Source organism: Rissa tridactyla, chromosome 18 (assembly GCF_028500815.1).
Source record: "Rissa tridactyla isolate bRisTri1 chromosome 18, bRisTri1.patW.cur.20221130, whole genome shotgun sequence".
Classification (NCBI taxonomy): domain Eukaryota; kingdom Metazoa; phylum Chordata; class Aves; order Charadriiformes; family Laridae; genus Rissa; species Rissa tridactyla.
In genome coordinates, this window is record NC_071483.1 from 8,509,965 (window position 1) to 8,522,977 (window position 13,013).

Genomic DNA, 13,013 nt, shown 5'->3' on the forward strand with positions numbered 1-13,013 from the left:
AACTTTGAGGTGCTGCTCCATAGCATCAACAGCACACCTACAAATATTATTCACATGCTCATTTTAAAAAATACCACGTTCTAAATTCTACATGGACAAAATTGAAAGTTACCTTCTTCTAAAAGCATACTTTTCAGTATGAAGAATCTGAATGCACGAAGTAACTATTTAGTCATTATTAGTAAAGGTAAGTAACAGTTAAGATGTTTATGAATAGTGTAGAGATGATGTTGCTAACACAACCACATCCACACCAGCTCAGATGGTAAAGATCCAAAGGCACTAAGACCAAGTTAAAAGCATTGCAAGCTCTTACGCTCACTGCGCACCGGCTACTGGAAGTCATGCATTACTTCTTTAATTCACAGTGTTTATTTGCTAAACAGCCACAAAAAAACCCAAACCTGCTTCCCCAGGAGAAGAAGTTTTAATATGCTTTAGCAGGAAACACAAAGGACTGGCATATAGTTAACAATGTATTATGCGTTTTATATATAAAGTGCACATTCATGCATGCTTTAAAAGCAGAAACAGGCCAATCTTAGAGAAACTGAGAGCAAACATTTCTCTGTGCAATCACTACTGGAATTCATCTTTGTCAAATTAGAGCTCTGGACTCTCTATGATCTGTCAAACAGACAATCGTGTTAAGTTTACAAAGAACATGCTGTATCTGCCTCCTGGGTACACGAATCAGTTTAAAGTCTTTCCATTGCTCCTCAAACAGAGATTATGACTTTATAAAAATTGCTGTTAAGCATCTCTGGAACCTTTCTGCAACTTTCTAAATACAGGCATCAGAACAGAAGGTAGAAGTCCAGATGCGACTGTATCCCACATTCTGAGGAAAAAGTATTTTCTCAGAATACAAGATTATGAGACATTTTAGCCAAGTCTCCATCTCTTAGAGATGCTGCAGAAGATTGTTGCTGTGCCTCACATCTAAGCAGGTACGAGATCAAAACACAGCTCTGCTTTGTTTGCCAAATACTGTCATACTGTATTTTCAGAGTAACAAATGAACCATTCCACACTGACTGAAGGTCACTTCAATGTGTCAAGCTGACACAAGACTACAATGGCAGGCATTTTTGTTAGTAAATTATTAGCACTTAATCAGACAGTATGAATAATGAAATGAGCTATATTTCACATCAGTTCAGTAGAATTATTAAGACAACATGTAAACAGTTCTGGCTATGTCCAAAGACTCCGGAATGCAGCTTACTTACTTCAGATTGTATGACTCTTATCAAGAAAAATAAATGCTGTAGTGTCTTGGCGATGATGCCAAACTGACGACATCTCTCCAAAAAGGAATCTAAAGAAGGATCTATTCTTCTCTGCAATTTGCTCCAGAAAAGTGTCAGTTCCCTGCAAAGGGTTGAAAGCAGAACATAAGAACATTTCAGATACACAAAATTTGTCCAGAGTATACAGGCTTTAGTTCAGACTTGATGCAACGGCAATTTAAGTGTTATTAAAAAATAGCACACACTTCAGTCCGGTCTCCATCTCTGGGAGATGCTGAAGAGAACTGTTATCATGCCTTACTCCTAAACAAGCACCAGATCAAAGCACAGTGTATGTCCCGTTATTTAATGTGGAAAGACACTGGCAATGGGATTCATCTCGCTTAATGCGGGTATCTACAGCTGCACAGATTTCCTCTCCAGACAAGAAAAAAAAAAACCCAACACTAGCAGAAGCTTAACTTTTCACACAGAAATTTACAGTTGGTAAGAAGAATCATAATGTGAAGTAGCCGCTTCTCTCCCACTAGGGAAGCAGCTTAGATGTTGACACCTGCATTCAAATCATGCAACTGCCACTCAGTGCTTTAAAAGTTACCCCTAATAGAACACGCTTTGTAAAGTGTTACATATAGGATATGCAAGCTGAGGGTTTTGTCTACTGTCTTTGAGCAGTTATGTGCTTTACTGCTCATAAATTTGAGCACAGAACTGTTCTGTTAAGCAGTTTATTATAACCAAGGTAACACAGCCACTGAATGATGCAAATCTGTCACTTTGTGTTGCTTCACTATCACAATGAGTGCCACAGAAATGGAAAAGCTGCGGAGCAATAGGAGCTGTATCTTTTACATCACTTCAAAAAAGTTTTTCTTCTGTTCCTGTAGCAGACCAAACTTCACCTTTACTAATTTAACCTGCCTGTGCATCAAATTATACACATACATTTCTAGAGGCAAGGCCAGTCGTAGCCACTAGAGCCAAAAATCAAGAAAACACACCTAGGCAAACTTTACAGTGAATATTGGCAAGGTTTTTCCTTTGAGTTATCGGTATCCTAGAATCATAGGATGGTTCGGGTTGGAAGGGACCTTAAAAGATCATCCAGTGCCACCCCCTACCCTGGGCAGGGACACCTCCCACCAGCCCAGGTTGCTCCAAGCCCCGTCCAACCTGGCCTTGAACCCCTCCAGGGATGGGGCAGCCACAGCTTCTCTGGGCAACCTGGGCCAGGGGCTCACCACCCTCACAGCAAAGAATTTCTTCCTGATATCCAATCTAAATCTCCCCTCTTTCAGTTTGAAAATGTTACCCCTTGTCCTATCATTACACTCCCTGATCCAGAGTCCCTCCCCAGCTTTCCTGGAGCCCCTTTAGGGACTGGAAGGGGCTGGAAGGTCTCCCCGGAGCCTTCTCTTCTCCAGGCTGAACCCCCCCGGCTCTCCCAGCCTGTTCTCACAGCAGAGGGGCTCCAGCCCCCGGATCATCCTGCTCTTGAACCCTAAGGCAAGTGAAAGGGAACGAGGCCTTGTTATGGATATGACCTGGGACACATCTATTGCACAGAAATGGACAGTATTTACTGGTAACAGTTTTGGAGTTTTTTTGTTTGCAGTTTTTTTTTTGTTTAAAGGCCTAGAAATGCAATTAACAGCCTTTCATAGTGAGGAAGAGACAGCTGAGAAGCTAAAGAAGCCTACAAGAAACTAATATACAAGCAGTATAATTCAAGGTGTTTTAATTTTAAATCCTAAAACAAAACTAGAGAGGAAAAAAGGCAGAAACCCACAATATCAGCAACTTATTCTACTGCCCTTTAGCCCCAGGAAGCTGACAAAATATAAAATTTAATTGAACATCAGGATGACCCCCATGAAGAACTGCACGAAGGGAAGCTTACATAAGGAAGGCACAGAACATATGTAAGTATTGCAAAAATATTTTAACTCAGCATCACCACAACAGAAACAAAACAAACCTGAAAAATAGTTTATCAGTCATTTCGTATATCTATTCAGTATATTTACATAGTTGGCAGTTGGAATAATAGTGAGAGAAGGGCTTCACTCTGGATAATCCCTTATGCCTAGGAGGTTTTGGCAGAGCAAAAAGTTTTCAGTGTTTGCCCTGTTCTCTTTCTCATCCCACCCCTTCTTTCTGCAAAGCTGAAATACGTTGTTGGAGGGGGTCCTCAAGGACGGTGATGTACAAGTGTTCCTCAGATAATCTTCACACACATGGAAAGGCAAGTAAGGAAAACTCTCAGTATTTGGGCCATTTTCCATTTCAAAATCGATGCGAAGCAGTGCAGAGAACAGAAAAAACTCCAGACCGATAGCTGGTAATACTTAGAAATAGAAAAAAAGAAAATATCTTACTAGCACATCAAACCACAGAGAAGTTTTTAGAAGTTGTGCTTAGCATACTTAATGCCACTTGTGTTAATGCTAAGGATTACATTATTTTATGTAGCGATGAATTGCCTGACTCCATGGAGACTAATGCAATCAGCTAGCTTAGAGCTACCGCCCAGGGCGGCACTGCTTCTTAGATAAAGTTCCAAACACGGCAGATGCCTCCAGTCTTAAATGTAGCATTACACATTATTCTATGATTATCAGCAACAATCACTGCAAAATATTCCAATTTTGGTGAGGAATAACATATACAGACCTAAGTCTGCTTTCTTCTTCAGATGTGAAATGAAGCTTCACACCAACAGCACTAATTCACATTCCATATATATGGTTTACTAATCTTCTTTTGGAGGTACACACTTGAGGCTACAGGATGAGCTGAGCTAAGCTAATGTAATAGCTTAACGTCTCCAAACATGCACAAATACTACGAGGAAGTTTGTGCCGGGTTGGAGAGTTAGCACTGTGCCATCAGGCAGATAGATACTAGAGAAGTGGAGATGGGAGGGAAGGGAGGCAGATTTCTCCCAAGACTGAGAGTGATGTTACAGCTGAACAGATTTAACGTCTTACAACTTCCCGAAGCACCAGTGTTGCACTTCTTCACTGGTACTTGTCTGACCATATGGTAAACTAATCAAGCATTAACCTGTAGAAAGCTGTAAACCGTTTTGGCCGGGTCAGATGGGCCCAGAGCCAGAACAACAGATGAGGCAGGCTTGTGCAGCTAGCACCACAATACGGCAAGAATTTACCTACCGCTTTTTGGCAGCAGCAAATTGTTAGGACTGGTGCAAGTATGAGTATGGCACCAAAGCTCCATCTTCATCCGCTATGGAAGACACTCATCCACACACAGTCTCAAAAGCATCCTCACTTTCACCTGCTACTCACAGCTGTCAATGGGTCTTTTCCCTTGACTAAACCAGAATACTTTCATCTGGATCACTTATGCTAGTTCAGTCTTACACTGCATCAAGCAAGATATGGAGCAGAATAAATGGAATGGTGGCTGGCAGCAAGCAGGACTGCGCCCAGCAACACTGCTTGCTTACAGCGTCTGTTAAAGGCCAGCCAGGGGCTAGCAGAAAACATTTCAACGTACTGCTATGCTAAAAATCGAGGACATGACCCAGGAAACCATTTTATTTCAGGATCCTACAGACGAGTGAAACATTTCCAAGTACATATGCTAGGGCTTGTCTGTTGAAAGGGAAGCTGACCTGCAAGCGACACCGTACCAGAGCATTTCTTCTCTTCTTACTCTCCTCTCAAAGATCCTTAGTCAATGTTTTCATCAACACTTAAGTTCTGGTCTATCAAATTACACAATGTGCCAGAAGTACACTATGAAAACTGATTAAAGCTTAAATCATTTATTGACTTGAAACACCATTATGCAGGTTTATGATTAAATACACACAACAAAAAGTTACATTATTAACAATCAAAATCAAAAAAGGTGTTAATGACATTGCTAGAAAAATTTTAAGTAGAGTCCAAACCATCAGTAGATCAAGCATCACAGAGTAAAGTAACCCTTCAAATACAATGCTGTCTTGTTGAACCAGGCAAGACTCTCTTTGAAGTGAATTAGGCAGTTGCTGCCCCTTAAAACCAGCAGCTGGTCACAGAAAGCAGTATGTCTCGGTTTATGTATTCAATTTAACTAAGTATTTTAGGTATATATTTATGCTGTGCTCAAGCCTATATGTGGCTAGCAAGCAACCTCTAGCATGTGATTCCTCCACGTTAGTTTTAGCTGTAGGATTAGGCTAAACATGCACATTGCAGTAAGTCCATCTTAACATTTCCTGTCCTTCCAGCTGGCTTTGACATTTATCACTCTTTTGACTGAGCTCAATTTACTAATGCAGAGAAATAAACATCACCGTGTGTCTTTTCCAGGGTACCGATTCAAACCATCTCTGCAATGATTTCATAGATCGCCACAGTTCGTATGGAGTAGAGGCCTCCTCATTTTTGTGAGCCATAATATCCACTACATCTGTAATGTGTAATCTCACACCTTATCAGTAAAGTTGGCTGATCTGACAAAAGTAATCCTCTAAATTGTAAGTTTTATGTCACATCAGCCACTTAAATTCATCTACCCTGTAGCTAAATAATCACTGGATCTGCATCTGCCACTGGGAAAGCAGGTGGAGGTCCATGAAAAAGGCCACTCCATCAAACAGCAGTTCACCGTTGGACCAGCAAGGCATTCTTATTTTCAAGCAACAGTACTTTTTAAACAGACTTAGAGGCACAGCCTCAAAGTGAGCAATTAACCTGATGGTCAAGAATTATTACACCAGTTTCACAAGACAGGAGGTCATCAGATGATGAACTTCTTCAGTCTGTGCCCCAGCACCCTAGAAGCTTTGCTCTTCAGTGGGCACAGACCGCATCGGTTACGTGCGATTCTTTTGTACAAGGTGTACTGTGCTATGTACAGTATAGAATTTGAATTTATACACCTATACAATTTCAGTGTTAGACAGAAGACTTCATTCTCCTGTCTCGTCCCTGGGAAAAGGCAGCTGGAACTTGAGGAGTTTGTCCAGACAGCAGCAGAGGGGGCAACTGTGGCATGCATGGACACAGGCAGCACAGTCTGAACCAGCACCTTTCTCCTGAACAGCCACCGACAACAGCACAGATGTGACGTGACCAGCACAAGTGACACAAACCTGCTAACACAAGTATGCAGGAACACACTAGACCGAGCTAACCGTTGTATCTTCAAGCCTTCACTGCTTGTCACCTAGGCTAGCCAATTCTAAAGCTTATGTGGAAGTACTTACTCAGGTTAGAGCTGCACCATGTTTTGTGTAGACTTAGGCAGACCCCATCATGGGCCAGACTGGCATGGAGAGGAGAAATCTGCAGCTCGAATTGATCTCTCCTGACTCATTAGTCAGGAGAAAATGAAGGTTAGACAGGGTTACAGGACCTGCAAGTTCCATTCAAATCCTAACTAGTTTCAGTTCAGACATGGTATGATTCTATGATTCTATGGTACTGCAAGCAAAAAAAACCCTACCTACAGTTGTCACTAAAAAGAGATGTTATTCTGTAACAATAAATGGTACCTCACTGAACCCTGTTCCCCAGTGCCAATAAAAGTCTCAGCTATACATGAAGTCCCTCTCTCTTCATCTGCACCCTAGGGACCCAGCTTTTAGGTAGATCTGCTTAACAGTGAATCATTTAATTTGCCCTGAAAGAATGTCAGTTGTTGTTGGGGGTTTTGTTTTGGTTTTTTTCCTTTTTCCCTTTCCTTCAGGCTCACATCTCTTTGGACATGGCTCTAATCTCATCTCTAATAACACATTTCAGCAGCGAAAACCAGTCAGTCTCTAGAACTTCCAAGTGTGGTGGACTCTCCCTTCTTGAGTCTTCTACGAGTTCATTTCTCCCTACAAGGTATGCTTTTGCTCAAAAAGACATTTCTGGCCTGAAACAGAAGCAATATCTAAATACTTCTGGCCTTTTTGTACAGATGGTTGGACCAGGCTAAACTACCAGTCATTCTGCTGACACTTAAGTGCTATGAAAGCTTTTCTTAAGGGCATTAAAATGTGGAGTGAATAAATGAACAATGCCACAGTTAACCAAACCCAAATTCCCAAGATACACTCAGATGTCTGGTAATGTAAAGCTTTATCCAGATCAGTGTTTAAACAGGAGAAAACTACACATTTAGCCATGCCTCAAAAGCTAAAACTACAAACCCATTTTATAACGGGCAGAAAACAGCTTCCCTGCTTTGCTACTACCAGTTTGCCACTGCTGAAACAGAGTGGCAAAAAGTTTTGTACCTCCAGCCAGTTAAGAGGGCAGAGAAGTTTTATAGTCACAATTTGTCCAAGATGTAGTACTACAATTCTCAGAGTTATAGAAATTACAAAAATATAAAAAGGCTATCTGGGGTTGGGGGTCGGTTACAGCGTGCTGCCTCTGTACACTGCTGCTACTTACATCTCTGTGGAAGAGGTGACAAAAGGCATCAAAGTCTCATGGCTCTAAGTATTCAGGAGGGAAGAACTCAATTACAACATACTTTGTGGAATCACAAAGCTTTGGGGCTCAATATCAACCCAGACAGCGCTGATCAGCGCTACTTACAGAGCTACTACATGGTTGAAGCACTACTGCTAATGATAACAACGAGTGCTGTTGTGTTTTTAAATGAATTTAAAAATGACTTTTGTCTAACTGCTTTATTACTGTAGCAAGATGAATCCTTATTTATTTTGTCACAAGTTATCTAGAAAGTACTTCAGCCTGATGTACTTCTCAAGTTAAAGATATATGCACTTTCTCTACACGCTTTTGTGCTACATTACCTCATTTCTCTTGCATTGAAGCCAGTAAGGAACAGTTAGGAGCAGCAGTCACCTCATTACTTACCAAGAGCAATAGACATTTGCTGTTTGAAGCTGATGAGTAAGGTACGTTGTACAAAGAATAAACGCAGTGTTTTCTTGTCCCTCAGATTCCAGATTACATATGATGTCCAGTACTTCTTTGCAATCCACCTTTGCAATCTTAAAGAAAATTAAAAGAAAAGGCACTTTATTCTCAGCATGTTTACAAAAGAAATGCACATTTGCTGCATCAAAGGACACGGCCACACAGACACATGAACAAAACCCCATGTCTCGTTTTAATACCCAGAGATCATACCACGCCTTTCAGCTACAGAACAGCAGAAGTTGTTCACGGATGTTAGTTCTGGTCCCTTCTCAGTATTAGTTTTCTTTGGGATCATCTTCCATTTTGGGCAGTTTCGCAAAATACTTACATACAGGCAACAGTCTACCTAAAACTGCCCATTCCTTCTCTGCACTTGCAGGCATCCCCAGTCCCAGGCCCAAAAAGGTCAAGAGATGTGAAAGAGCCAGTCTCTTGTCCTCTTTGTCCATAAGTGCTGATTCTGAACAACACACTCCAAAGCATCATGTTAAAAATAGAAGTCTGTAGAGGAGAAATAAATCCCATGGAAGTTCTGGAAAGCCTACTTAAAGGTAGTACCTATCTGTGTATCAAAATAGAGCACTACCTTGGTTATAAGCCAAGTGTTTTAGACCACCAACAGTAATTATTTAGTGCTTTTACTATTAAGACAACACTATTTCTAACGCATTTTTTCCACCAGATCTATTCCTCTTCACAGAACAGGCTGTACTCAAGCAACATCTACTTTAATCAGGCATTGCTATTATAAACAATTCAAACCTCTTGCTAATCATGAAAAATAATGACATAGAAAGAACAAAGTGAAGATAAAATACATCAAAATAATTTTCACAGACATCTCATTCAGCAGGAAGAGCAGAAGCAGATCTATTAGCCCAGTTTTTTGTACAGGCTTGACACTGGAGCTCATTGATTGAGCAATGCCAATGTTTTCTAGGGTCCACTGAATTTGGGTGTTCAACTTGAGACCCATGACTGACCTTTTGCAGCAGACATTTCTACAGCAATTCACAAGGTGCAAATGCTTGCAGATGCGTCATGCTTGCATTTGAGAAAGAGTAAAACGTAGCAAATTATTTTGGTCAGGCATTTTGTCACTGGTTCACCTCTGGCAAGAGAGAAATCTCTAAAACTGATTTAAATGACAATGCTTTGCTAACTAAGGGGACAGACATCATTGCTCCTTGCATGTCAGAGATAATAAGCACTTACAATATCTGTAAATCAAGTGCCGCTTCCATCAGGCTGGGGAAGACAGAAAAGCAAGCCCATACCAATGGCCGCGTGAAAGAATTCTGAAGGTGTTCATCACTGCACAGGAGAGAACGTGGCTGTTCCAGCTTACAGGTAACAAGGGATGCTGCTGCATACCATCTCCCTCCAACATCCTTTGCTAGCAGTACCTTGCTTACGTTCTCATCCACCTTTGGTATTTGCAGGCACACAGCCTTTCAGCTTGTGTGGGAAATCTGGCTGAATACGTGTTTGACAGCTGGGCAACTCCAGTCTTCTCACAATATTCTTCCACCTCTCTTCCACTCAGTTGTTCCTATTCTTTATAGGCTACAATTTCCATCAGCACATTTTCTAAAGCAAATTAGGAAAACATAGCTAAGTGACCCAAACGTGTCTGTGGCACTTGGAGCAGCCTGCAGCCACGCAGCACATTGGATTCGCTCTCCTCACAGAAATTTGATTCTTTTTGGCCAAATTCACTCATGCTCAGGACAATAACTACTGAGTTAGCAACAAGGTGATTTGTTTTCAAGTCCTGTTTATTTCAAACTTTGGCAATAATCCATCCTATTTCAGACCTCGTTTTATTCTTTGTTTGGGTGGGTTTTTTTAAATAACATTTAAGACAAAAAGTCCAAATGCACAGCTTGAAATCGTCCAGCAATATCCAGTCAGCCACCTAAGCGACAAACCAGACACGTACCAAATGAAAGTGTCATTACTAAACCTGGAATACTGACCAGGGCTCCTGTCAGTCTGTTAGAAACCCAACAAGACCAATAGCTGAATGAAAGTTCAGGGACTACAGAATGAACAGTACTAAGATATTTTACATTAGAATTGTTGAAAAATGCTGACATGCTCCCCGTGTTCCGTCAGCAAGAAGGATGGCAGTTTACTCCTTAAAGTTACTCCATGGAACATACGATCATGTAAGATTTATTTTGTCTTTGTCTTCCATGCCATTTTAGTTTGAAGAAAACATCTTACATTACAAAGATACTTCATTTCTTATCATAAAAATCTCCTAGCGCTAACCTAACCCTTCTACTAGTTTTAGTAAGACATCATGTTAATACTCCTTAAAAAAGGGGCAGCCAATCTGCTTATCTAGGGAGACTCACTCTCCTTTCAGGAGCTAGAGATGTACCACGAACGAGCCGAAAGCAGCTTAGTTTCAGGTCAGAGAGTGTAAACTCCCCCTAGCTGAGTTGGGACATCACACTCGAGTCCGTAAACACAGTCTACTCTTTTGCAGCATATTACTTTACTTACACTAAATACTGCTGCTGCATCCGCAAGAATTTGGGAGCTGCTGTCTCAAGATTTAATAAAAGAACATGTTTTATGCCAAAAGTATTTCATTAGGCATAGAATGGTTTGGGTTGGAAGGGACCTTAAAGCCCATCCAGTGCCACCCCCTGCCCTGGGCAGGGACACCTCCCACCAGCCCAGGTTGCTCCAAGCCCCGTCCAACCTGGCCTTGAACCCCTCCAGGGATGGGGCAGCCACAGCTTCTCTGGGCAACCTGGGCCAGGGGCTCACCGCCCTCACAGTAACAAATTTCTGCCTGTTATCTAATCTAAGTCTCCCCTCTTTCAGTTTGAAGCCATCACCCCTTGTAATATCACTACGTGGCCTTGTAAAAAGTCCCCTTCCAGCTTTCTTGTAGGTCCCCTTCAGATACTGGAAAGCTGCTATAAGATCTTCCTGTAGCCTTCTCTTCTCCAGACTGAACTCTTCGAGTGTGACCATCCAGCCAGTTCCTTATCCACCAAGTGGTCCATCCATCAAATCTGCGTCTCTCCAATCTACAGACCAGGATGTCGTGTGGGACAGTGTCAAACTATTTGCATAAGTCCACGCAGATGACATCTGTTGCTCTCCCCTTATCCACCCACACTGTAACCCTGTCACAGAAGGCCACCAAATTTGTCAGGCACCATTTCACATGGCCCTTAGTGAAGCCATGTTGGCTATCACCAACCACCTCCTTATTTTCCGTGTGCCTTAGCAGAGTTTCCAGGAGGATCTGCTCCATGATTGTGCCAGACAGAGATGAGACTGACTGGCCTGTAGTTCCTCAGGTCTTTCTTTTTGAAAATGGGGGTTACATTTCTGCTTTTTAATCAGTGGGAACTTCACCAGACTGCCATGACTTTTCAAATATAAGGGAAAGTGGCTTAGCAACTTCATCCACCAGTTCCCTCAGGACCCATGGATGGATTTCATCAGGTCCCATGGACCTGTGCACCTTCAGGTTCCTTAGATGGTCTCGAACCTGATCTTTAGCTACACTGGGTGGTTCTTCATTCTTAGAGTCCTTGCCTTTGCCTTCTGCGACTCAGCCAGGGCGGTTAGAGCCCTTGTCTGTGAAGACGGAGACAAAAAAAGTCATTGAGTACCTCAGCCTTCTCCATAACCTGGGTGACCAGGTCTCCCATTTCCTTCCGGAGGGGGCCCACATCTTCCCTAGCCTTCCTTTTATCACTGATGTACCTATAGAAGCTAGCTCATCTTGTTGCCCTTGATGTCCCTGGCCAGATTTAATTTTATCAGGGCTTTAGCTTGCCTAACCTGGTCCCTGGCTGGTTGGACAGTTTCTCTGTATTCCTCCCAGGCTTACTGTCCTTGCTTCCACCCTCTGTATATATATCCGTATGTACATACACACACACACATATATATATGTACGTTATTGCCTATAGACAGAAGTAGTTTCCCAGCCTTAACTTTTAGGAGCTCGGCAATTTAACTTCCAACCCTGACCTACCCATTCCAATCACCTCCCATTCCTGGAAAGGGATGGCTGTACATTGTCTAATCTTCCAAACCAAATTCTTTCTCTCCAAGCCTCCCCAAGCTATCTTCACTAATATCCACCCTTTTTGTAACACTTACTTTCTTAGCTAAGCCCTCTTTCTCCATCTACCCCAGCCTACTCTGAACTTCAAATTTCACTTAACCTTTGTTTCTTTTATTACAGTTAATTCCCTCTACCCCCTGCTGCATTTTTGGTCATTGCCACCTCTCATTCTCCAACAGCTGCCATTCTTTGAGCTCTTCATCTTTCATCTGTTATCCATCTCTTTTCCCCACTTATCATTAGACCTGGTAACTTTCTACCTAAAGACATGAACATATAATACAATTCTCTCCTTCTGGAAACAAATAAAAGGGTTTTAGAAGTCTCAGATTTTAGCAATTCTGGAAAGAGTGTCAACTACACAATACCCATGACCAAGCATGCAAAAGCATTACATGCAAATCCTCATTTTACCAGTTATTTATGTCAACTTTCTGGCACTGAACACCACAGACCTTACACTTTTCACGGTTTGGCATCAGGTCCAGTTAAATCAATAAACCATACTGGTTTAAGATACTGCTTTGATGCTAAGTGGCTTCATTTTCCCATAAAAGGTTTAATTAGGTGATTATCATAATTTGATTCAATCCATCAGTCTGTGTTCTAGCTTTTACATTTGACAGGCAAGTAAAGATTTTCTGAGTATCTAGTAAACCAGATACAGCTACACTTCACAACTCTTAAATGAAATGAAAAACTGAACACAATTCAATGTGATTTCTATGTCATTCATCATTTGTAGCCAATCCAACA

The 13,013-nt window shown here is 41.7% G+C and overlaps 1 protein-coding gene across 10 annotated transcripts in view; it reads right to left on the reverse strand.

Annotated features, from left to right (window-relative positions):
* The window catches only part of RLF (RLF zinc finger), a 53,881-nt gene that overhangs the window by 6,360 nt on the left and 34,508 nt on the right, over positions 1-13,013 (reverse strand). For 9 of the 10 annotated variants that reach the window (XM_054224018.1, XM_054224017.1, XM_054224026.1 and 6 more), the window contains 2 exons: positions 8,087-8,223; positions 1,233-1,374 (listed from right to left, as the gene is read on the reverse strand). In XM_054224018.1, coding sequence (XP_054079993.1) covers positions 1,233-1,374; positions 8,087-8,223 — 279 coding nt within the window. Of the gene's footprint in view, positions 1-1,232; positions 1,375-3,231; positions 3,387-8,086; positions 8,224-13,013 lie in introns of those variants that run through there. The other variant, XM_054224027.1, reaches the window with a different exon arrangement.